This window comes from Chiloscyllium punctatum, chromosome 42, assembly GCF_047496795.1.
Source record: "Chiloscyllium punctatum isolate Juve2018m chromosome 42, sChiPun1.3, whole genome shotgun sequence".
NCBI classification, from domain to species: Eukaryota; Metazoa; Chordata; class Chondrichthyes; order Orectolobiformes; family Hemiscylliidae; genus Chiloscyllium; species Chiloscyllium punctatum.
Genome location: NC_092780.1, coordinates 35738641 through 35762475, shown reverse-complemented (window position 1 = coordinate 35762475; position 23835 = coordinate 35738641). Strand labels below are relative to the sequence as shown.

Sequence of the window (23835 nt, the reverse complement as noted above, 5' to 3'; positions counted from 1 at the left end):
ATTTAGTGGCATGTCAGAGGGATCATTGGTGGGCTCTTCAATTCTCACCATCTCTGTTAATAATTTGATTGAAGCCGCACACTATATTGCGGATTTCATCATGGAAGATGAAAAAACATATTGTGAGAAGGACACAAACATCATATAAAGAACAAGCAACAAGTTAAGTCAGTGGGCCAAATTATGCAGGTGCATTATAATGTGGGAAAATACGAGAGTGTCCATATTGCTGAGAAGAATTATCACCACGTCCACAAAAATTAACTCCTCCACTACTGTCAGTCAGTGGAAGCAATGTGTACTGCCAACAAGATGCGGCACAGCAATTCAACAGGGGGATTGCATGTCCATGTGTGAGGATGCTGTCACTTTAGCAAGGTTATTTTGTCCTTGGATTTTTCTTTAAAGAGACCACGAAGGCTGAAGTGCTGAAATGTTTCCAAAAGAGCCTAGTTTAACAATGGCAGAGGACTGGCCAATTCACCCAGATCTGTTTTAATTCCAGTTTGGTTTTAGTTGTAGTAGAGCAGCTGCTGGCAGCAGGCACAGAAGCTGCTGCAGACAAAAGGTTTCATGCTTCAGCAGATGATTCTTGGCTGACTTTTCTCACTGAAATCTCTCCTGCCTAGAAGTACCTGTGTTTAAATATACCTTAGGCTGAGTCAGCTGAGTTTTCAGATTATGAAGTTACTCTGAATTCTGTTTTCTTTTGTCTGTGTTTCAACTGTGGTGTTTAAATAACTTTTCTGTTTTGCTTAAAGCTGAGTGGTTTGACCAGTTGCATCACACCTGCAACATCCACTTCACATCTGCCTTTTAAATAAGAAAAAGTTAAAGAGTCTGGGCTACCTTCTTAAATTAGTCTGAGTCTGGCCTAGTCCATTACACATGGTAAAAGGAGGCAGCCGGAGCCCACAAACTGGAAATTCCAAAACTGGTATAAAGCAACAGTGGAATCCAAATATAACTGGGCAGGGACTGAACCAGGGGAGAAAAGACAGAGCTAAGGCAGGAAGAGATGAGATTTGTGAGTCAGGAGCAGGCAGAAACAATGGATCTGCCCGGCCAGACCTGTTTGTGAAATTTGGGAAGGAGGTAGAAGTGGAAAGATCGTCAGATGAAATGAGGTTTGTGACCATAGTTGGCACAATGACCAGATGTCCTATGGTGGGATCATGGTAGGGTGTGGCCTAGTTGATAACACATGGTAAAAGGAGACAGCTGGAGCCCACAAACTGGTGGGGTCATGACTCAGGGGGAGATACAAGGATGCATCTGAGAGCTGGTGCTCAGCCTCTGCAATGTAGAAAATAGTCTGCCACACTACAAAAGCACCACCCTCATTGGCAGGATTAATTTCCAAGTCAGGGTTGGATCTGAGAGCATGGATAGCAGTCAGTTCCTGGGAGGATAGGTTGGAATGGGTGAGGGGATCAGAGAAATTGATACAATCAATGTCACATTGACAGTTCTCAATGAACAAGTTGAGTGCAGGTAGAAGGCCAGAGGGAGGTCTCTAAGGGATGGGAGAGTGTAGGAGGTGGGATGTAGAGGACATGTGGGATGTAGAGAGGAACTCATGTCCAAAGAAATGGGCACAGAGGTGAAGGTGATATGTCATTCTTGAAAATAATTAAGATGGGGAGGCAGAGGGATAAAACTGAGACCTTTGCTGAGTCCAGTGCATACAGCATTGGAGAGCGGAAGGTGATGAGGGATAGTGAATAAATAATAAGAGTAGGTTTTGGGAGGGGATGGAGTCAGAGGGAAGAGGAGGGGAGGATGGTTTCAGAGGGCAATGGGCCAGTGGAGTTTAAAATGGATTTGTGGGTCTGAGGAGGCAGCACAATTCAACAGTGCAAATGGAAACTGGAGATGTGGAGGACTAAGATTACCAGGCTGAAGACAAAAATACTAAATGCATTTATACTCAGTGTCAGAAAGTTAAATGACAGAAATCAAAAATAAATATCACTTCTGTAAATGTGCAATATTATTAAAACAAATTTATTTATATCAATGAATTATTATTCAGTATAAAAATTCCCAGTTTGAAAAATAGTGTACTCCCCAATGTATAATAAATAGCAATAAATTAACATCTTTAAGTTACATAACACATTCCACAAAATTATTGCATTCCAATAAGTTAAGACATCATGTCAATAATACGAATAAGTTAGAATAACTGATGGGTTTCAAGATTCGCAAATAAGAGTTCATTATTGACAAGGAAAATGTGGTTCAAACATCACTGAAGTGCAAGCCCATGTCTTTGAATGTCTGATATTCCTAAACAGACTTCATACACAGTGAAACTGTAACATTGCAACAAGTGAAAATAACACAACAATAAATATCTGTGAATTCAAATAAATAGCTCTACCAACACTCTCATTGTTCGTATTGTTACAAAAGTACATAACATTTCTTATAAGCACAAATGGATAGGTGCAATGCAAAGTCATTGAAATAAATATTCATTGTTCTGGTCTGCAGTGTGTTCTTTTCAGTTCCTTTTGCTGACTTGTGCCATAATGAAAAGTAACTGTTGTAAACGGGCTCTGGTCTCAGCACGGATGATTTCCCAGGAACATTCACTGAATTTCTGAAAAGATCAAAATATTCAAGTAAATGCATTTGAGAATGAATAGAGTTAAATGTTGAGACACGTATTGCTTTGGCAGGAATTACACAGTTAGTTCTCAATTGTCATACCTTGTGTTTGAGGAATTTTTCCAGTTTCCTGAAGTAATGTTGAATGGCAGCATTTCTCTTCATTTTGTGGTCCAATCCCGGTTTTCTCAGACAGTCTTGCAACTCTCTCAGCTGTAGGTCCAGAAGGAGAAGGAAGTTTTCCACCTTGTCCCAGGTCCATGTGACAGAACCCAGGTTCATGCTGAAGATCTTGTTGATATCGTGCAGGGTTTGATGGATAATCTCAATCCTTTCCTGAGTCTGAGCAAAACACGCAAGGTTAAGAGAGAGGACTTTATTCCAGTTCTTCTTGGGTTCATGTTAGATTAAGTAAAGCAAGCAGCAAATAATAATCAAATGTTCAAACTGCAGATGTTTAGTTATAGAATGTTAAGTTCAATGTATATAAGATTCAAAAGTTATCAGATCAATGGAAAATGAGGAATGCAAATCTTTAAATCGAAGCTTTTGGAGACATGTCCAGAGAGAGTGAGAGGCAGTGGGAAAAGACATCACTGGTTGGTGCTTCTGTTGTTGAAAATTATAGAGGTTAGAATGAAACAGAAAATATTGTGCACGATTTATATTCCGTTCTGCACACAATAAGGAACCAGCCTCAATCAAGGAGGACAACTCAGCAAAAAATGAGGGTAACCGGAATGTATGGTGCTTGATTAGTGCAAATCACAGAAAGGAAGCTAAATATGTTATTGAAAAGTGCAAATGCAAGACAACCAGGATGATGAGGGAGCAAAATATACAATCTCTTCTGTGTTGGGGATGACATGACTGAAGAATAAAACAGTAAGGCAGGCAGGGACAATGTAGGACTAATAAATTAATCTGCATTTACTTAAATGCAAGGGGCCTAACAGGGAAGGCAGATGAACTCAGGGCATGGTTAGGAACATGGGACTGGGATATCATAGCAATTACAGAAACATGGCTAAGGGATCTGCAGGACTGGCAGCTTAATGTTCCAGGATACAAATGTTCCATAAAGGATGCAAAGGGAGGCAAGAGAGGAGGGAGGCAAGAGAGGAGGGGGCCTGGGGTGGGGGGGGGGGGGGGGGGGGAGGAGGGCAGATGGGAGGTGGTGGGGCGGAATGTGGTGGGGGGGGAGTGGTGTCATTTTTGATAAGGGATAGCATTACAGCTGTGCTGAGGGAGGATATTCACAGAAATATATCTAGGGAAGTTATTTGGGTGGAACTGAGAAATAAGAAAGGGATGATGACCTTATTGGGATTGTATTATAGACCCCCTAATAGTCAGAGGGAAATTGAGAAACAAACTTGCAAAGAGATCTCAGCTATCTGTAAGAATAATCGGGTAGTTATGGTAGGGGAATTTAACTTTCCAAACATAGACTGGGACTGCCATAGTGTTAAGGGTTTAGATGGAGAGGAATTTGTTAAGTGCGTACAAGACAATTTTCTGATTCAGTATGTGGATGTACCTACTAGAGAAGGTGCAAAACTTGACCTACTCTTAGGAAATAAGGCAGGGCAGGTGACTGAGGAGTCAGTGGGTGAGCACTTTGGGGCCAGCGACCATAATTCGATGAGATTTAAAATAATGATGGAAAAGGATAGACCGGATCTAAATGTTGAAGTTCTTAATTGGAGAAAGGCCAATTTTGACAGAATTAGGCAAGAACTTTCAAAAGCTGATTGGGGGCAGATGTTCGCAGGTAAAGGTACGGCTGGAAAATGGGAAGCCTTCAGAAGTGAGATAACGAGAATCCAGAGAAAGTATATTCCTTTTAGGGCGAAAGGGAAAGCTGGTAGGTATAGAGAATGCTGGATGACTAAAGAAATTGAGGGTTTGGTTAAGAAAAAGAAGGAAGCATATGTAAGGTGTAGACAGGATAGATCGAGTGAATCATTAGAAGGGTATAAAGGAAGTAGAAGTATACTTAAGAGGGGAATCAGGAGGGCAAAAAGGGGACATGAGGTAGCTTTGGCAAATAGAATTAAAGACAATCCAAAGGGTTTTTACAAACACATAAAGGACAAAAGGGTAATTATGGAGGGAATAGAGCCCCTCAAGGTGCTGCAGAAAATGGAGGAGATACTAACTGAGTATTTAGTATCAGTATTTACTGTGGAAAAGGATATGGAAGATATAGACTATAGGGAAATAGATGGTGACATCTTGCAAAATGTCCATATTACAGAGGAGGAAGTGTTGGATGCCTCGAAATGCATAAAAGTGGATAAATCCCCAGGACATGATCAGGTGTACCCTAGAACGCTGTGGGAAGCTAGAGAAGTGATTGCTGGGCCTCTTGCTGAGATATTTGTATCATCGATAGTCACAGGTGAGGTGCCAGAAGTCTGGAGGTTGGCTAACATGGTACCACTGTTTAAGAAGGGTGGTAAGGACAAACTATAGACCAGTGAGCCTGACATTAGTGGTGGGCAAGTTGCTGTAGGGAATCCTGAGCAACAGGATGTACATGTATTTGGAAAGGTAAGGAAAGATTAGAGATAGTCAACATGGCTTTGTGCATGGGAAATCATGTCTCACAAACTTGACTGAGTTTTTGAGGAAGTAACAAAGAGGACTGATGAGGCCTGAGCAGTAGATGTGATCTATATGGACTTCAGTAAGGCATTCGACAAGGTTCCCCATGGGAGACTGGTGAGTAAGGTTAGATCTCACAGAATACAGGGAGAACTAGCTATTTGGATACAGAACTGGCTCAAAGGTAGAAGACAGAGGGTGGTGGTGGAGGGTTGTTTTTCAGACTGGAGGCCTGTGACCAGTGGAATGTCACAAGGATCGGTGCTGGGTCCTCTACGTTTTGTCATTTACATAAATGATTCGGATGCGACATAAGAGGTACAGTTAGTAAGTTTGCAGATGACACCAAATTTGGAGGTGTAATGGACAGCGAAGAGGGTTACCTCAGATTAGAGCAAGATCTTGACCAGATGGGCCAATGAGCTGAGAAGTGGCAGATGGAGTTTAATTCAGATAAACGCAAGGTGCTGCATTTTGGGAAAGCAAATCTTAGCAGGACTTATACACTTAATGGTGAGGCCCTCAGATGTGTTTCTGAACAAAGAGACCTTAGAGTGCAGGTTCATAGCTCCTTGAAAGTGGAGTCGCAGGTAGATAGGATAGTGAAGAAGGCGTTTGGTATGCCTTCTTTTATTGGTCAGAGTATTGAGTGCAGGAATGGGGAGGTCATGTTACAGCTGTACAGGACATTGGTTAGGCCACTGTTGGAATATTGTATGCAATTCTGGTCTCCTTCCTATCAGAAGGATGTTGTGAAACTTGAAAGCGTTCAGAAAAGATTTACAAGGATGTTGCCAGGGTTGGAGGATTTGAGCTATAGGGAGGGGCTGAACAGGCTGGGGCTGTTTTCCCTGGAGTGTCAGAGACTGAGGGGTGACCTTATAGAGGTTTACAAAATTATGAGGGGCATGGATAGGGTAAATAGACAAAGTCTTTTCCCTGGTGTCAGGGAGTCCAGAACTAGAGGGCATAGGTTTTGGGTGAGAGGGGAAAGATATAAAACAGACCTAAGGGGCAACCTTTTCACACAGAGGGTGGTACGTGTATGGAATGAGCAGCCAGAGGAAGTGGTGGAGGCTGGTACAATTGCAACATTTAAGAGGCATTTGGATGGGTATATGAATAGGAAGGGTTTGGAGGGATATGGGCCGGTCGCTAGCAGGTGGGACTGGATTGGATTGGGATGTCTGCTCAGCATGGACGGGTTGAACCGAAGGGTCTGTTTCCATGCTGTACATCTCTATGATTAAGTTGAATACACTGTAAGTAGAAAGCAAATACATCACACGTGACAGTAAGGTGGGAAGTTGATGAGAATTTGAGGAGGGAGTAAACAGATAAGGAAATAGTCATCGAGTATTGCCAGCAGATGGAACGTGAAAGTCACCCGGTTCGTATTAATTACATCTGAGTTTGTTGTTACAATTAAATAATACGTGCTGAAAGAAGCCAGCAACGTTGTGGTAAATCCCATTTATAGTGTGGTGAAGATGTTAGTTGTTCTGGATTTGGCTATAACATGGACAGATGAGAGACAGTTGAGAAACAGGCAGTGAGACCTGTGAGCAGAAGCGTTGACTCAGATAGCAGGAAGGGGATTCTTTGGTGAGTGAAAGGCTTGAATTTTAAGCAAAGAATGTGACGCTCAGTGACAGTCCCGCTGAGCGAGCATCCTTGCGGTAGTCCAGTGGTAACGTACTAATTCACAATTCAGCGACCAGTCGTGCAATGGATATTATCGATACATTTGAGGGGAAATAGAAAATTTGAAGTAGAAAGGACAGCAAGGGACAGTGCTCGAAGCAGGGGGAAAAAACTCGAGTGGAGTATAGACATAGCATGGAATGGTCACATTGAATGGTCTGTACCAGTCTCACGTGCTCTTTACTGCGCTCTGAAATGTGAAAGCATCTTGGTCTGTCCACGTTGTAGAGAGCAATGATCAAATTCCATGAACGGATTAATAATAAATTTTCACGAAGTGTCAAGTAGAAAAAATATGGATCAATGGATAGCCACAAAAAATGCTTAAAAGTCATCTCTAGAAAATGGCATTATGTTACAGAAAGTGCCGATGCAGCTACACGGTTGGAGCTTGTGAATATTAATCTTCTGACTGTGTGTACTGACCTCGTAGGGAAAGCAGATTCGTAAATAATTTTCCATACAGACGTGGATAAAGACTCATTGGAGAAGACTATGGGGAGGTAAGCTGGATTTATTGTTGAATTCATTCACTCTATTTATCACACATTGGATCTTTCTGTGTAGTAAGGTGCTGTGATTGCAGCAGTGAACTGGCCCCTGAAGTTCACATCTCGCAGCCAATCGCTATAGATCGGATGGAATACCTTCAGAGGGAAATACACTGTACAAGATTGTGCCATACAGGATTGGAGGGAATAAGAGATTTTAAGAAATATTAATATTTCTGGAATATTTCGGGACCTCTGATGAATGTGAATGTGAGATTCTGAAAAAAGTGGTCAAGTTAGTGAGCGGGAAGCGTGGTTTGAGGAAACAAGATAGATTGAGCTGGGAGGTGGGTAGAGTTGGTGTTTGGGTTGAGCTGAGGAGAGGGCTTGACATAATTTCAGGGGGTGAGACAGACATAAGGAGATTTCAAGTATTTGAACAGAGAAGGATACAGGTCGTGAATGAGCGAAACACAAGGACTCAGACGTGTTGCTACGACGGCGAACTCTCTGACCGTGTCGTTAATCTCGCACCGACTTTCTCAAGAATCCCAATCTGAATAAAATGAATCGAGTTTTAACTCACCCCCACTCCATCCGAAAGTTTCACCAGGTCCAAGGGCTTGGTTTTCAGGGAGAACCTCTGCCTTAAACAGTGTCCGGGAAAGGGACCGCCCTGAAAGGAGAGAACAGTCCCGGTTACATTCACTCCCAGAAACTGAGATCCTGGAGAATCACTGAGCGGGAACGACACAAAATTAAAAGCTATTTCTCCCTGATCTGACACTGAGCCGGGAGCAGACCCAGTGAGATTCCGATCAGCTGAAACTCACCATCTCATGCAGTTTGCTCAGAATCTCTGTGTTGAGAACTTGCTGTAAGTGCAGCCTCTCACAGCCCAGACTCAGGGTCCCGGACAACAACACCAACACCGTCCAAAATCTCCAAATCCTGCCCAGAGCCATGCTGCACCGAGCCAGAGGGAAACCCTGAGCGGAAGGAATTGATCTCGAGTAACTCCTAAACCGGTTCCTTTCTCACTGAGTCAACCTCCAGGAGTCACAATGCAGCCGCTTGTGAAGCCGAAGCGATCTCCTTAAGTGTCGAGTCCTCTGTGTGTGAGAGAGGCTGGACGGTGCTGTGAGCTCCCACTGCCTGAGCTGCCGGTGTATATCGGCGGAGGGACTGGCGAGGTGTGGCCATGACATTCGGAAAGTGAAATCTGGTTGCGGGAGTTTTGAACGAGCTGTAGGAGAGCAAGAAACAGCCTGTGTGCTCCCTGTCTGAGGGAAGGAATCTGAAAGCTGGAGATTCCTGAAGCAGCGAGAGGAAGATCCCGGACAGAAAATCACAGCCAGAACTCGAGGCGCGCTCAAAGATCAGCCGTTATCTCCAAACATTACTGATATTATTGGAAAACGGATTGTTTCTTGATTCGAGCAATAGGTTATTCTTTAAATAAAAGCACAAACAAGACTCAATCTAGGTGGAAATATGAGAAAACATTTGTTCTCTTTCTCGCCTCATCTGCAATCTTTGACAGAATGGACCGCAGCTTCGTCATTCAAGGTCTCTCTGCTTTACATACCAAGTTACTGGGAGTGCAATCCCTTGTTCCCATTCTGGTGTCCCTCTATGCAGCCGGAGGATATTGTTTATCATATCTTATTACTCCCCAACCTGCCCACCCACTCTCACTCTCAGGTGTCCCTAATGGCCTGACAATGGGCCCTTCCACATCTATATGCTGCCCTCCAGGGGAACAGCATACATTATACAGCTTCAGATTCCATGGATTGTGAAGGCACACGACATTCCCTCAGTGGGATTCCCTTCACCCTCCATTAGCTCTACGTTACCTTTCTGCATATTCATCTCTCACAACCAACATTTTCGTTAACTGCACATGGAGAAGCCTGGAGCAAATCCTTTTATTCCCAGACACAGGAAAATGTTTCCCTGTCACTCACTCCAATGAACCGCACCCTTTCCCCTCTCATTGACAACCTGTGATCCCGACCCTTGACCATTTGTTCCTGGGGATTATATTTGACCCCGAGATTAACTTTTGATGCATAACCAAACCATAATCGTTCACCACTTTGGAATGCACCTGATCTTGCATTTAAACATGGAGCCCTTGTGCCAGACACTGGGAAACCATGAAAAATCATCTTCCCCTCTCACCTGTCAAGACCAAAGACAGGGGGTGAGGTCCCGGCTCTGGTGCTGCTCCTCGTGCGTCCATCCGGGTCGACCCCCAATGTCCTACTCACGAACCCATATCCCCAAACTGAACAAAGCGACCTTCACACCTCATTCCCGTTCTCGGCCCGAACGTACACCCCTGTCCCGGGACACAGTCAAACCCCTCACTCAATTCAGTCAAGTCCCCTCCTCCCCTTCTAAGCTCCAGCAGACACAGGCCGAGCCTTGACCAACGTTTCCTTCTGAAACAATTTCAGGCATTACTCTGGGAAATCCTCTCTGTAATATCTCATGGCAGTTTACTTAAAATACATTGCAACCTTCCTCCAATCAGATGACTAACTGTACATACTATTCCAGATGTGGCCTCACCAGATCCTGCTGAATTGAAGCGACTATTTCAGCATTCTTATATTGTTTGCCTCTGTAAGTCAATAATTTATGATTCATTGACGAGACAAGTCAAAACCGTTTGCCTCTCAATGTGGATCAACTGAAACTCACCATTTCATGCAGTTTGCTCAGAGTCTCTGTGTTGAGAACTTGCTGTAAGTGCAGCCTCTCACAGCCCAGACTCAGGGTCCCGGACAACAACACCAGCACCGTCCAAAATCTCCAAATCCTCCCCAGTGCCATGCTGCACCGAGCCAGAAGGTAGCACCGAGGTGGAAGCTGAGAAAGCGGTCAATGTGCAATCGGAGCGGATTGGGATCCGGGAGCGGGCGCCTGTGTTGCTGAGTGCTGTGAGTGTGAGCCTGGGCTCTGCTGGCTGCTCTCAGTGGCACTGCCAAGCTGGCGGCTTGAATGGGGCACATTACATTCGAAAAGTGAAAACCGCTTCCAGGGAGTTTGCAGGAGCTGCGGGGAGATCAAGAGTTGGTGCGGTTTCTTTCTGAGGTAAGGAATCGAAAAGCTGGAGAGTCCGGAAGCAGCGGCTGGGAAATCCCGGCTGGAAAATCGCAAGCAGCGCTCGGTTTGCAGCGGAATGTTGAGTGTGTTCAGATCATCGGGCACTGAGCTGGTGTAGAGGGAGGCTCTGTACTTGGGGCAGGGGGAGTCAGGCTGTGTATTGGGGGCTGGATGTCCTAATCCGGATTATAGAGACCCCCGACTGCGGGAATCCCCCGTGTGCCGGTGTGTTCACATCGCGCTTGTCCCGTTCCCACATCCCGGGTTGGAGATGACAGGGAGCCCGGCTCACAGGCCTGGCTCACCGGCTGCTGCTCCCTGTCTCCGCTCACATTCACCTGGATCACAATCCTCTCCCTCACTGGAGGAAGGTTCTCATTTCCCGCTGGGATTCTGGAACCATTTTCAGAGTCGGAGTGAAATCATCAGGATCTGGTCCGAATCCGACTCCGAAAGTGATCCCGTTCCCTTCCCTTTCATCGTTTCTGTCTGCTCTCTCTCCCGGGATAGTGTCCATGTCAGATTCTCTCTGGAAATGAACCTCGTGTCAATTTGCTCCAAAGTGAAAGTGTCTCAGGGAAAGTGACGCGTTTTGTCATTTCCGGAAGGGAGTTTGTAAACAGAGCGGGCCAGACTGAGAGGGGGCAGGGTGAGGAATATCTGGGAAAGTGTTAGTGATATCCCGGGATATCCCGGTGAGACAGGAAATGTCTCCAAGTCACTTTTAGCTGGAACTCCATCCGCACTTTCAGAGCGGGTGTTATATTTTAAATGCTTTGAAACATTCCTTTGTATAATTAACTGTTGCTGTTTGTAATCGGAACTGAAAATAAGTTCACCTGAAAAAAAATCATTCTTGGATTTAAGTTGTTCATCATCGCTTTTTAAATATACTCGACCATTTTACGTTGCGTTGGAGCATAGCGACTGTACTTTGACAATTACAAAAGGACCTTACAAACACTTTCAGAAATGCATGTTGCTGTCCTCACACCCAAACTCTCAAGGCGAGTTTCTGTCTCACCCTCGAAGGCCCCCAAACTTTTGTAAAGGCAATGCCTGAATCCTGAGGTAGAACAGTTTTATCTGTCCGACCAGATTGCTGTGTTTTTTTATTTTTTTTTTAAAAAATCTACTTTTATTTACGGTAACACCGTTCAAGAGCAAAGCACTTATCAGGTGCCAACCAAAACAAACCACTGAAAACTGGATACTTCAAATGCAGGAAAGTTGTTCAGCAATTTGTGATGAAAGCTTCCACCAAATGGAATACAATAAAGAGAAGGAAACCTGGTTTTATGACATTGATTGTGGGTCTCTTCGTGGAATGTCAAAGGATCATTGGTGGGCTCTTAAATACTCACCATCTCTGTTAATGGTTTGATTGAATGGGCTCACCAAATTGCGGATTTCAAAAAGGAAGATGAAAAAAACAATTTGTGAGTGGGACGTACAAATCATCCAAAGAGCAATCAATCAGTTCAGGCAGTGGGTAAAATTATGCAAGTGGATTATAATGTGGGAAAATGCGAGAGTGTCCATATTGCTGAGAAGAATTGTCACCACATCCATACAAAGAAAAACTCCCTCCACCACGGCCAGTCTGTGGAATCAATGTCTAATACCTACAGGATTCACTGCAGAAATGCAACAAAGCCCCCAAGACACCATCTTCTAAACCCAAAAACACTGTCATCAACAAAGGAAAGGAGAGCAGATATATGGGAACACTGGCAGTAGTAAGTTCCCCACCAAGCCACAAGCCATCCTATCTTGGAAATAAATCACCATTTGGTGTCATTTGGTCAAAATCGTGGAGTTTCCTCTTAAATACAACATTGTGGGTCAACTTATAGCACATGGACTGCATCAGTTCAAGAATACAACACCCCACCACCTTCTCAATGGCAACTAGGGACAAGCCACAATTGCAAGCCCAGCCAGTGACACACCCGTGCCTTGTTACAAGGAGGAAGGTGAAGAAACGTAAGGATGAATTGTGACCACTGCACAGTATGTTCGTGCAACCAAGCACTGTGTGCTGATGAAATAATGTTTGGGCTCATTATTTATGTAAGATATACTATCATCAGATACGGTTCAGGGCAGCATCAGTCAGTTGATTCTTGAAACGAAGATGTTGCCTGATGAGAACAGCTTTCATAGCCTGGGCCTCCAGTTATAGCAGTTTTGCAGAAAAAGCTGGTGAACTTACTGAAACAATGAAGGACCTGAGGAAACCTGAGTGTAGAAATGGGGTGAAGATATTTTTGCCTTTGTGGTAACAATAAGTAAGGGCACTGTTCAATATGAACATTCTCAACTTAAGATGGAAATGAGGATATTTATTCCGTGTTCAGAGAATTGTTAATCTCGAAACATCTCTACTCCATACAATGGTGGTGGCATTGAATATATTCAAGCCTAAAATGGAGAGATTTTTGATCTACAAGCAAATCGGATGTCTTTGTTCTCAGGCATCTGTAAGAATAATAAGGTGGTAATGGTCGAGGATTTTAACATTCCAAACATACATTGAGACTGCCATATTCTGTATCTACCAAAGAAGGTGCAAAATTTGACCTACTCTTGGGAAATAAGGCAGGACAAGTGACTGAGGTGTCACTGGGCGAGCACTTTGGGGTCAGTAACCATAATTCGAGTAGATTTAAAATAGTAAAGGAAAAGGAGAGACTGGACCGAAAAGTTGAAGCTGTAAACTGGAGGAAGGGCAATTTTGACGTTATGAGGCAAATGCTTTCAAGGTAGATTGGGCCAGATGTTTGCAGGTAAAGGGACAACTGGAAAATTGGGAGCCTTCAGAAATGAGATAACAAGAGTCCAGAAACAGAATGTTCCTGCTGGGTGAAAGGCAAGGCTGGTAGGTGTAGGGAATGCTGAGGGCCCAGATAAATTGAAGTTTTGGTTCAGAAAAAGAAGAAATCAACTGTCAGGTACAGACAGCAGAGAGCAAGTGAATCCTTAGAAGACTATAAAGGCAGTAGGAGAATATGTAAGAGGAAATTCAGGAGGGCATTAAGGGGACCTGAGATCGCTTTGGCACATACTGTTAATGAGAATCTAAAGGGACTTTATAAATACATTAAGGATAAATGGTTAACTAGGAAAAGGATAGGACCCCTCAAAGATCAGCAAGGCAGCCTACGTGTGGAGCCATAGGAGATGTGGGAGATACTAAATGATTATTTTGCAGCAGTGTGCACTTTGAAGGACATGGAAGATTTAGAATGTGTTGAAATAGATGGTGAAATCTTGAAAAATGTCCAGATTACAGAGGAGGAAGTGTTGGATGTCTTAAAAGGCAGCAAGGTGGATAAATCCCCAGGACCCAATCATGTGTACCCTCTGTGGGAAGCTAGAGAAATGATTTCTGGGCTCCTTGTTGCAATATTTCTATCACTGATAGCCGTACGTGAAATGTCAGAAGACTGGAGGTTGGCTAACGCGGTGCCACTGTTTCAGTAAAATGGTAAGGAAAAGCCAGGGAACTACAGAGCAGTGACATTGGTGATGGGCAAGGTGTTGGTGGGAATCCTGAGGGATTGGATTCACATATATTTGGGAAGGCAAGGACTGATTAGGGATACTCAACATGGCGTTGTGCATGGGAAATCATGTCTCACCAAATTGATTGAGTCTTTTGAAGAAGTAACAGAGAAGATTAATGAGGGCAGAGCAGTGGACATGATCTTTATTGACCCCAGTAAGGTGTTGAATAAGGTTCTCCATGGTAGACTGGTTAGCAAGGTTAGACCAGATGGAATATAGAAAGAACTAGCCATTTGGACACAAAACTGGCTCAAAGGAAGGAGAGAGAGGGTGGTGGAATGTTGCTTTTCGGATTAGAGACCTGTGTCGAGTGGTGTGCCACAAGGATCAGTGCTGGGTATTCTGCTATTTATCATTTGGATGTGAATACATGAGGTATAATGAGCGTGTTTGCAGATGACACCAAAATTGGAGGTGTACTCGACAGTGAGAATGTTTCCTCAGAGTACAACAGGATCATGATCAGATGGGACAATGGGCTGAGGAGTGGCAGATGGATTTTAATTTAGATAAATATGAGGTGCTGCATTTTGGAAAGGTAAATCACGGCAGGATTTATACACTTAATGGTAATGTCCTGGGGAGTGTTGCTGACCAATATTCCTGAACGTGGAATTGCAGGTAGATAGCATAGTGGAGGAGATTTTTGGCATGCCTTCCTTTATTGGTCAGAGCATTCCAGAGATCATGTTGCAGCTGTACAGGACATTAGTCAACCAACTTTTGGAATATTGTGAGCAATGCTGGTCTCACTCCTATCAGAAGGATGATGTGAAACTTGAAAGGGTTCAGAAAAGATTTGCAAGGACGTCACCTTGGTTGGAGGGTTTGAGCTACAGGAAGAAGCTGAAAAGGCTGGGGCTATTTTCCCAAGAAAGTTGGAGGCTGAGGGGGTGACCTCACAGTCGTTACGAAAATCATGAGGGACTTGGAAATGGGAAATAGCAAGGGTGAAGGATTGCAAAACTAGCAAGGCATAGGTTTGGAGTGAGAGGGGAAAGATTTAAAAGGGACCTAAGGGGCGACTTTTTCATGCAAAACGTGGTGCGTGTATGAAATGAGCTGCCGAAGGAAGTGATGGATGCTGGTACAATTACAACAATTAAAAGGCAACTGAATGAGTACATGAGTCGTAAGGGATTTGAGGGATATGGGCCAAGGGCTAGCAAATGGGATGAGATTATTTTAGGATATCTTTGCAGCAAGGATAAGGTGGGTTTGGGGAGGGAATGGAGTCTGAGGGAAAGGGAGGGGTAGAGGCTTCCAGATGACCATGGGATAGTGTAGTTTAAAATAGATTTGTGAATCTGAGGAGTAAGGACAATTTGAAAGAGCAAAATTGATGTTGGTGATGAGGAGGACTAGGAGTAACAGGCTTCAGACAGAAATACCCACTGCATTTATACTCAGTGTCAGAAGGTTAAATGACAGAAATCAAAAATAAATGCCAGTTCATGAAAATGTGTAATATTGTTAAAACAATTTTATTTATATCATTGAGCCGTTACTCAGTATAAACTTTCACAGTTGAAAAAATAGTGTGCTTCCCAATGTATAATAAATAGTATTAAATTAACATCTTTAAGTTAAATAACACATTCTATAAAACAGTACCATTTCAATAAATTAAGATAGCATGTCAATAAAAGTACACAAATGAAAATAACTGACATGGTTTCCAAGATTGGCAAATACTAATTCATAAGTGCCAAGGCCAATGTGGTTGAGACTTCGCTGTGGTGCAAGTACATGTCTTTGACAGTCTGACATTCCAAAACAGACCGCACACACAGTGAATCTTTCACATTGCATCAAAAGAAAATATCACAACAATAAATAACAGTGAATTAGAATAAATAGTCCGACTAACATTCTCATTGTACGTTTGTGACACAACATTTCTTCCAAGCAGAAATAAATCGTTTCAATGGAAAGTCATTGAAATAAATATTCATTGGTCTGGTGTGTAGTAAATATGTTCTTTTCAGTTTCTTTTGCTGACTTGTGCCATAATGAAAAGTAACTGTTGTAAACGGGCTCTGGTCTCAGCACGGATGATTTCCCAGGAACAGTCACTGAATTTCTGAAAAGGTAAAATATTCAAGTAAATGCATTTGAGAATGAGTCAAATTAAGTGTTGAAAAATGTATTGCTTGCCAGGAATTACACAATTAGTTGTGAATTGTCATACCTTGTGTTTGAGAAACTTTTCCAGTTTCCTGAAGTAATGTTGAATGGCAGCATTTCTCTTCAACTTGTGGTCAGATCCTGGTTTCCTCAGACAGTCTTGCAACTCTCTCAGCTGTTGCTCCAGGAGGAGACGAAAGTTTTCCACCTTGTCCCAGGCCCATGGTACTGAACCCGGATTCATGCTGTAGATCTTGTTGATGTGGTGCAGGGTTTGATGGATAATTTCAATCCTGCCCTGAGTCTGTGCAACACACACAAGATTAGGACAGGGATATTAGTGCTGTTCATTTGGGGTCATGTTAGATTAAATAAAACAATGAGCAAATCATAATTAAATGTTCAAATTACACATGCTTAGTTTCAGTATGTTGAAAGGGTTCTCACAAAAGTACATATAAAGTTTGGGAGAAGATTTTTAGCTCGGGTGCTCGTTGTTGTGGTTCTGTTCGCCGAGCCGGGAATTTGTGTTGCAAATGTCTGCTGCAGTGGTCGGTATATTGGGTCCAGGTCGATGTGTTTGTTGATAGAATCTGTGGATGAGTGCCATGCCTCTAGGAATTCCCTGTAGCAAAACCAATGTAGTGTACAAAATCCCATGCAAGGACTGCACAAAACACTACATAGGACAAACAGGAAGACAGCTAACGATCCGCATCCATGAACACCAACTAGCCACGAAACGACACGACCAGCTATCCTTCGTAGCCACACACGCAGATGACGAGCAACAAGAATTCAACTGGGACAACACTACTATTACAGGGCAAGCCAAACAGAGAACAGCCAGGGAATTCCTAGAGGCATGGCACTCATCCACAGACTCTATCAACAATCACATCGACCTGGACCCAATATACTGGCCACTACAGCGGAGAGCTGGAACTGACAACCGGAAGCGGCAGAGACAAGCCACTATAAATGCCAGAGGAAACAGCACAGAAGCGCTTCACAGGAGGCTCCCAAGCACTGAGGATGTCACCTAGACAGGGGACGAAATGTCTGCAACACAAATTCCCAGCTCGGCGAACAGAACCACAACAAAAGTACATATAAATCAAACTTGATCAGACCAATGAAAAATAAGCGATGCGAGACTTTAAATCCATGGATTCGATACAAGTACATTGGAGGCAGAGGAAAAGGAGTTGGAGGTTTCCGTAACTTAAAATTGTAGAAATCACAATGAAACTGGATTGATTCTGAACAATTAACATTCAGTTCTTCATACAAGGAAACAGGCTCAATCAGGTGGGAGAACGAGCAAAACAAATGAGGGTACACAAAATGCTTGGAGATTGATTGGTACAAGGAAAACAGGGTGTTAAAGAAGCGAAATGCATAATTTCCTCTGTGGTGTCCAGGGAATGACTGAAGACTGAAACTGTAGTTTGAATTTACTTTATTTAGAAAACAAAGGTATCAAACGTCGCGAGAGAGAGGGAGCTTGCTGAAAATTCGAGAAGAGAATGAACAGACAAGGAGGTGGTCTTTTACGTCTTCTGTGAATAGAACATGACTTTTGCCTGGTCTGTACTGAATTCATCTCAAGTTGCTGTTACAAAGAACAAAATGAAATATTGCAAAGTCTTGCTTAGAAGCGCAGGAAAAGCCATGGCATGGTAAGAAATCCTATTTACTGTATGGCAAAGGATATTGGTTATTGTGGACTTGGACGTGACATAGAAAGATCAGAGACAGTGTGAAAGAGCCAGCATGACCTGGAAACAGAAGCCCAGATGCAATGATTCAGATAGCAGGAGAGGGATTGTTTGTTGAGTGCGAGAGTTGGATTTTAAGGAGGCAAAATGACTCTCCGTGACAGGCCTGCTGAACATTCTTCTGCGTCAGCTCAATGGTAATGTGCTAACTCACAATTCAGTGGCCAGTGCTGCAGTGAACATTGTAGATGCACTTGACCGGAAACAAGTTAATTTATTTGAGTGGACAGGACAGATAATGACAATGATAAAAACAAACAAGAAAAACTCAAATAGAGTATAGACATGGCACGAATTGGACACACTGATGTGCTGTAGTCTCATTTATGAAAGCAATGGGAATAGGGGGTTAGTGGAAGATAATTTCTTTGAGTGTGTTCGATTTAGAGAACTTGAGAAACTTTCATTAACTGTGGAATGTGAGTGTGAGAAGCTGAGACAATATGGGTAGAGTTGAAAAATAAGAAATGTGCAATCACTGTGATTGGGTTATATTACTGCAACACCCGCCCACCCACCCCCTCAACAGCCACTGAGACATTGAGGCACAAACATGTTGGCAGATTATAGAAAGATGCTATAAGAGCAGAGATGTCATAGCTGGTCACTTTAACTTTTCCAATATTGACTGGGACTCCCTTAGAGCAGGACTCTTCAATGAATTTATTAAATGTATCAAGTTTTTTTTTTAAAGAGTCTGTTGTAGTCTAACCAGGGGAGGACCATTCTAGATCTTATACTGACTAAAGAACCTGGTCAAGAGATTGACCTTTCAGTGGGAGAGCATTTTTGAAACAATGATCACAACTCCTAGAGTTTTAAGATATCTGTGAATAAAGTTTAAATCTAGACATTGTGGAAAGATACTAAATTGGGAGAGCGCAAATTATGTCAGTATTAGGTAGATGCTAGGGAGTGTTAATTGGGAAGCAGGCAAATCTACATGTAGGACTTGTTTCAAGGCCTGCTGATGAGATTTCGGGACCGGCATGTTCCAGTAAGGAGGAAGGATGGCAAGGTAAGGGAAATTTCTTCAAAAGAGAAATGAAGCCTATCTGAGGTTTAGGAAGCTAATGGACATGGTGGCACAGTGGTTACCACTGCTGCCTCACAGCGCCAGAGACCCGGGTTCAATTCTTGCCTCAGGCGACTGACTGCGTGGGTTTCCTCCGGGTGTTCCGGTTTCTCCCACAGTCCAAAAATGTGCAGGTTAGGTCAATTGATCATACTAAATTGCCCGTAGTGTAAGATGAAGGGGTAAAAGTCGGGTCTGGGTGGGTTGCGCTTTGGCGGGCCGGTGTGGACTTGTTGGGCTGAAGGGTTTGTTTCCACACTGGAAGTAAGTAAAGTAATCTAATCTAAAATGAAATAAGGGAAGCAGGAAATGAACACAAGCAATGACTTAAGAGATCAAGCAGGGACCATAAGATGACATTGGTAAGTTGGGTGAAAGAAAATCCCATGGCATTCTGTGCATGCATTCAAAACAAGAGGATTAATAGGGAGAAGAGAGGATCACTGAAGGATGAAGGAGGGAACTTGGGCTCAGTGGCAGAGGATGTGGTTGAGATCCTAAATGAGGTATTTGCAAAAGTATTCACCCAGGAGAAGGATATGGAGGTTAGTTGGATTTCTACGGTGCATGCTAATATGCTTCGCATTTTGAGATCAAGAAAGGAGTGGTATTGGGTCTCTGGGAGAGCATAAAAGTGGATAGGTCCCCAGGACCAACACCATCTACCCCAGGTTATTGAGAGAGGTAAGAGAGGACATTACTGGGAACTGAGCACAATCTCTGTATCCTTGTTAGCCACTTTAGAGGGTCTAGAGGACCAGTGAGTAGGTAATGTTATTGTTCTGTTCATGAAGGGAAATAGGGACAATCCAGGAAACCACAGATTGGTGAGTCTTACATCAGTGTTTGGGAAGATACTGGAGGGATTTCTTAGGGATAGGACGAACAGGCATTTGGGAAACTGTGGCTGAAGCAGGGGCAGTCAGCACGGCTTTATACAGGGCAGGTCATGTCTTACTAACATGGTTGAATTCTTCTAGAAGATGACCAAGGTGATGGATGAGGGTAGAGCAGTGGATGTTGACTACATGGATTTCAATAAGGCTTTAGACAAGGGGCCTCATGGTAGGCTCTTCCAGAAGATTAAAATGCATGGGACCCATGATGACTTGGCCACATGGATTCAGAATTGGCTTGCCCACAGAAGGCAGAGGGGTCGTGTGGAACATATATTTCATGCTGGAGATCTGTGACTAATGGTATTCTGCAGTGATCCATACTGGAACCTATGCGGTTTGTGATATATATAAATGACTTGAATGAACACGTAGATGGCTGGGGTAGTAAGTTTGCAGACAATGCAAAGATTGATAGAGTTGTGGATAGTGTGGGAGTTTGTCAAACGATATAACAAAATATACATTAGAACATAGAACATAGAACAATACAGCACAGAACAGGCCCTTCGGCCCACGATGTTGTGCCGAACTTCTATCCTAGATTAAGCACCCATCCATGCACCTATCCAAATGCCGCTTAAAGGTCGCCAATGAATCTGACTCTACCACTCCCACGGGCAGCGATTTCCATGCCCCCACCACTCTCTGGGGAAAGAACCCACCCCTGACATCTCCCCTATACCTTCCACCCTTCACCTTAAATTTATGTCCCCTTGTAACACTCTGTTGTACCCGGGGAAAAAGTTTCTGACTGTCTACTCTATCTATTCCTCTGATCATCTTATAAACCTCTATCAAGTCACCCCTCATTCTTCGCCGTTCCAACGAGAAAAGGCCGAGAACTCTCAACCTATCCTCGTACGACCTACTCTCCATTCCAGGCAACATCCTGGTAAATCTTCTCTGCACCCTCTCCAAAGCTTCCACATCTTTCCTGAAGTTAGGCGACCAGAACTGCACACAGTACTCCAAATGTGGCCTAACCAAAGTCCTGTACAGCTGCAACATCACTTCACGACTCTTGAATTCAATCCCTCTGCTAATGAACGATAATACTCCATAGGCCTTCTTACAAACTCTATCCACCTGAGTGGCAACCTTCAAAGATCTATGTACATAGACCCCAAGATCCCTCTGTTCCTCCACCTGACCAAGAACCCTACCATTAACCCTGTATTCCGCATTCTTATTTGTTCTTCCAAAATGGACAACCTCACACTTGGCAGGGTTGAACTCCATCTGCCACTCCTCAGCCCAGCTCTGCATCATATCTAAGTCCCTCTGCAGCCGACAACAACCCTCCTCACTGTCCACAACTCCACCTATCTTTGTATCATCTGCAAATTTACTGACCCACCTTTCGACTCCCTCATCTAAGTCATTAATAATTAAGTCATTAGTTGCAAATATGGGCAGAGAAATGGCAGAAAGACTTAAATCCATGTTAGTGTGAGGTGCTGCATTTTGGAAGATCAAATCTTAAGGAAATGTATACTGTTATTGGCAGGACCATGAACAGAATTGATGTACAGCAGAATTTGGGGCAGAGTCTGTTGCACCCTGAAAGTGGCCGCAAGGAGAGGGGTGGTAAAGAAGGTGTATGGCATGCTTGCCTTTATTGGTCAGCGAATTGAGTAGAAGAGTCAGGATGTCAAGTTGCAGCTTTGGTTAGCCCACAGGTAGACGATTGCATTGAATTCTGGTCGCCACGTTACAGGACGAACGCGGAGGCATTGGAGAGGGTGCAGAACAAGTTTCCCAGGATGCTGCATGAATTAGCAAAAAGGAGAGATTGGAAAAACTCGGGTTGCTTTCTCTGGAGCGGTGCAGGCTGAGGGGAGACCTGATAGAAGTGTATATAATAATGAGATGCATAGGTAGGGTTGGCAGTCACACTTTTTTTCCCCGGAGTTGAAATGTCCAAAACGAAGAGGCATGCATTTCAGGTCAGTTCAAGGGAAACGTGGCGGGCAGATTTGTACAGAGGGAGTGGTAAGAGTCTGGGACACACAGTGAAGTGAGGTAGTGGAGGCAGATACAATTAGGGCGTTTAAGAGACTTTTAGATAAGCACATCAAATGGAGGGATATGGACCAGCGGTATGCAGACGGAATCAGTTAAGGTTGGCGTCATATTCAGCACAACATGGTGGGCCGAAGGGCCCGTTCCTGTGCTGTGTTATTCGATGTTCTAAGCTGTGAAAACCCAGATCAAGCCAGTGAGAGGGAAGCGTGGGATGAAGACAACAAGATGGTTTGAGTAGGAATGTGGATAGAGATAGTTTTTGTGATGAGCTGGGAAATGGTTTGATGGATGAGCTCGGTAGAGGGTTTGACCTAATATCAAGGGTGAAGTAGACGTCAGGAGATTTGAAGTGTTGAAACCTGTAGGGATACAGTTTGTGAGTGAGGTAAAGATTTTCACAGTGGGAGAAATCGCTGCGGTTCAATTTTCTGATGTAAACTCTCTGGCCGTGTCGTTAATCTCACACATACTTTCAGTAAAATCACAGTCTGAATAAAATGAATCGAGTTTTAACTCACCCCCACTCCATCCGAAAGTTTCACCAGGTCCAAGGGCTTGGTTTTCAGGGAGAACCTCTGCCTTAAACAGTGTCCGGGAAAGGGACCGCCCTGAGAGGAGAGAACAGTCCCGGTTACATTCACTCCCAGAAACTGAGATCCTGGAGAATCACTGAGCGGGAACGACACAAAATTAAAAGCTATTTCTCCCTGATCTGACACTGAGCCGGGAGCAGACCCAGTGAGATTCCGATCAGCTGAAACTCACCATTTCATGCAGTTTGCTCAGAGTCTCTGTGTTGAGAACTTGCTGTAAGTGCAGCCTCTCACAGCCCAGACTCAGGGTCCCGGACAACAACACCAGCACCGTCCAAAATCTCCAAATCCTCCCCAGAGCCATGCTGCACCGAGCCAGAGGGAAACCCTGAGCGGAAGGAATTGATCTCGAGTAACTCCTAAACCGGTTCCTTTCTCACTGAGTCAACCTCCAGGAGTCACAATGCAGCCGCTTGTGAAGCCGAAGCGATCTCCTTAAGTGCCGAGTCCTCTGTGTGTGAGAGAGGCTGGACGGTGCTGTGAGCTCCCACTGCCTGAGCTGCCGGTGTATATCGGCGGAGGGACTGGCGAGGTGTGGCCATGACATTCGGAAAGTGAAATCTGGTTGCGGGAGTTTTGAACGAGCTGTAGGAGAGCAAGAAACAGCCTGTGTGCTCCCTGTCTGAGGGAAGGAATCTGAAAGCTGGAGATTCCTGAAGCAGCGAGAGGAAGATCCCGGACAGAAAATCACAGCCAGAACTCGAGGCGCGCTCAAAGATCAGCCGTTATCTCCAAACGTTACTGATATTATTGGAAAACGGATTGTTTCTTGATTCGAGCAATAGGTTATTCTTTAAATAAAACCACAAACAAGACTCAATCTTGTTGGAAATATGAGAAAACATTTGTTCTCTTTCTCGCCTTCTCTGCAATCTTTGACAGAATGGACCGCAACTTCGTCATTCAAGGTCTCTCTGCTTTACATACCAAGTTGCTGGGAGTGCAATCCCTTGTTCCCATTCTGGTGTTCCTCTATGCAGCCGGAGGATATTGTTTATCATATCTTTTGACTCCCCAACCTGCTCACCTACTCTCACTCTCAGGTGTCCCTAATGGCCTGACAATGGGCCCTTCCAAATCTACATGCTGCCCCCAGGGGAACAGCATACATTATACAGCCTCAGATTCCATGGATTGTGAAGGCACACGACATTCTCTCAGTGGGATTCCCTTCACCCTCCATTAGCTCTACGTTACCATTCTGCATATTCATCTCTCACAACCAAC

General features: G+C 43.9%; 2 protein-coding genes across 2 annotated transcripts; both read right to left on the bottom strand.

Moving 5' to 3' along the window:
* Positions 1 to 2051: 2051 nt before the first annotated feature.
* Positions 2052 to 11100, bottom strand: LOC140465593 (interferon alpha-F-like). Its single transcript, XM_072561133.1, has 4 exons — positions 10134 to 11100; positions 8008 to 8097; positions 2719 to 2958; positions 2052 to 2608 (listed from the first exon to the last, which is right to left on the bottom strand). Exons 1-4 carry the CDS (start codon positions 10263 to 10265, stop codon positions 2510 to 2512), a joined length of 561 nt encoding a protein of 186 aa, XP_072417234.1. The 5' UTR covers positions 10266 to 11100; the 3' UTR covers positions 2052 to 2509.
* A 4873-nt stretch (positions 11101 to 15973) lies between these two features.
* LOC140465592 (interferon alpha-F-like) lies at positions 15974 to 22919 on the bottom strand. The gene is made up of 4 exons (XM_072561132.1): positions 22781 to 22919; positions 22534 to 22623; positions 16300 to 16539; positions 15974 to 16191 (listed from the first exon to the last, which is right to left on the bottom strand). Exons 1-4 carry the CDS (start codon positions 22910 to 22912, stop codon positions 16093 to 16095), a joined length of 561 nt encoding a protein of 186 aa, XP_072417233.1. The 5' UTR covers positions 22913 to 22919; the 3' UTR covers positions 15974 to 16092.
* Between the last annotated feature and the right edge of the window lie 916 nt (positions 22920 to 23835).

What these genes read in the sequence shown, in the direction of transcription:
- LOC140465593 (XM_072561133.1), bottom strand. Translation starts at nt 10,265, where the DNA reads ATGGCACTGGGGAGGATTTGGAGATTTTGGACGGTGCTGGTGTTGTTG. An exon ending in AACTTTCGGATGGAGTGGGG is followed by an intron (nt 2,959 to 8,007) that starts GTGAGTTAAAAC and finishes TGTTTTGCTCAG; the next exon opens with ACTCAGGAAAGGATTGAGAT. An exon ending in AAAAATTCCTCAAACACAAG is followed by an intron (nt 2,609 to 2,718) that starts GTATGACAATTG and finishes TGATCTTTTCAG; the next exon opens with AAATTCAGTGAATGTTCCTG.
- LOC140465592 (XM_072561132.1), bottom strand. Translation starts at nt 22,912, where the DNA reads ATGGCTCTGGGGAGGATTTGGAGATTTTGGACGGTGCTGGTGTTGTTG. An exon ending in TGAGCAAACTGCATGAAATG is followed by an intron (nt 22,624 to 22,780) that starts GTGAGTTTCAGC and finishes CTCTCCTCTCAG; the next exon opens with GGCGGTCCCTTTCCCGGACA. An exon ending in AAAAGTTTCTCAAACACAAG is followed by an intron (nt 16,192 to 16,299) that starts GTATGACAATTC and finishes TTACCTTTTCAG; the next exon opens with AAATTCAGTGACTGTTCCTG.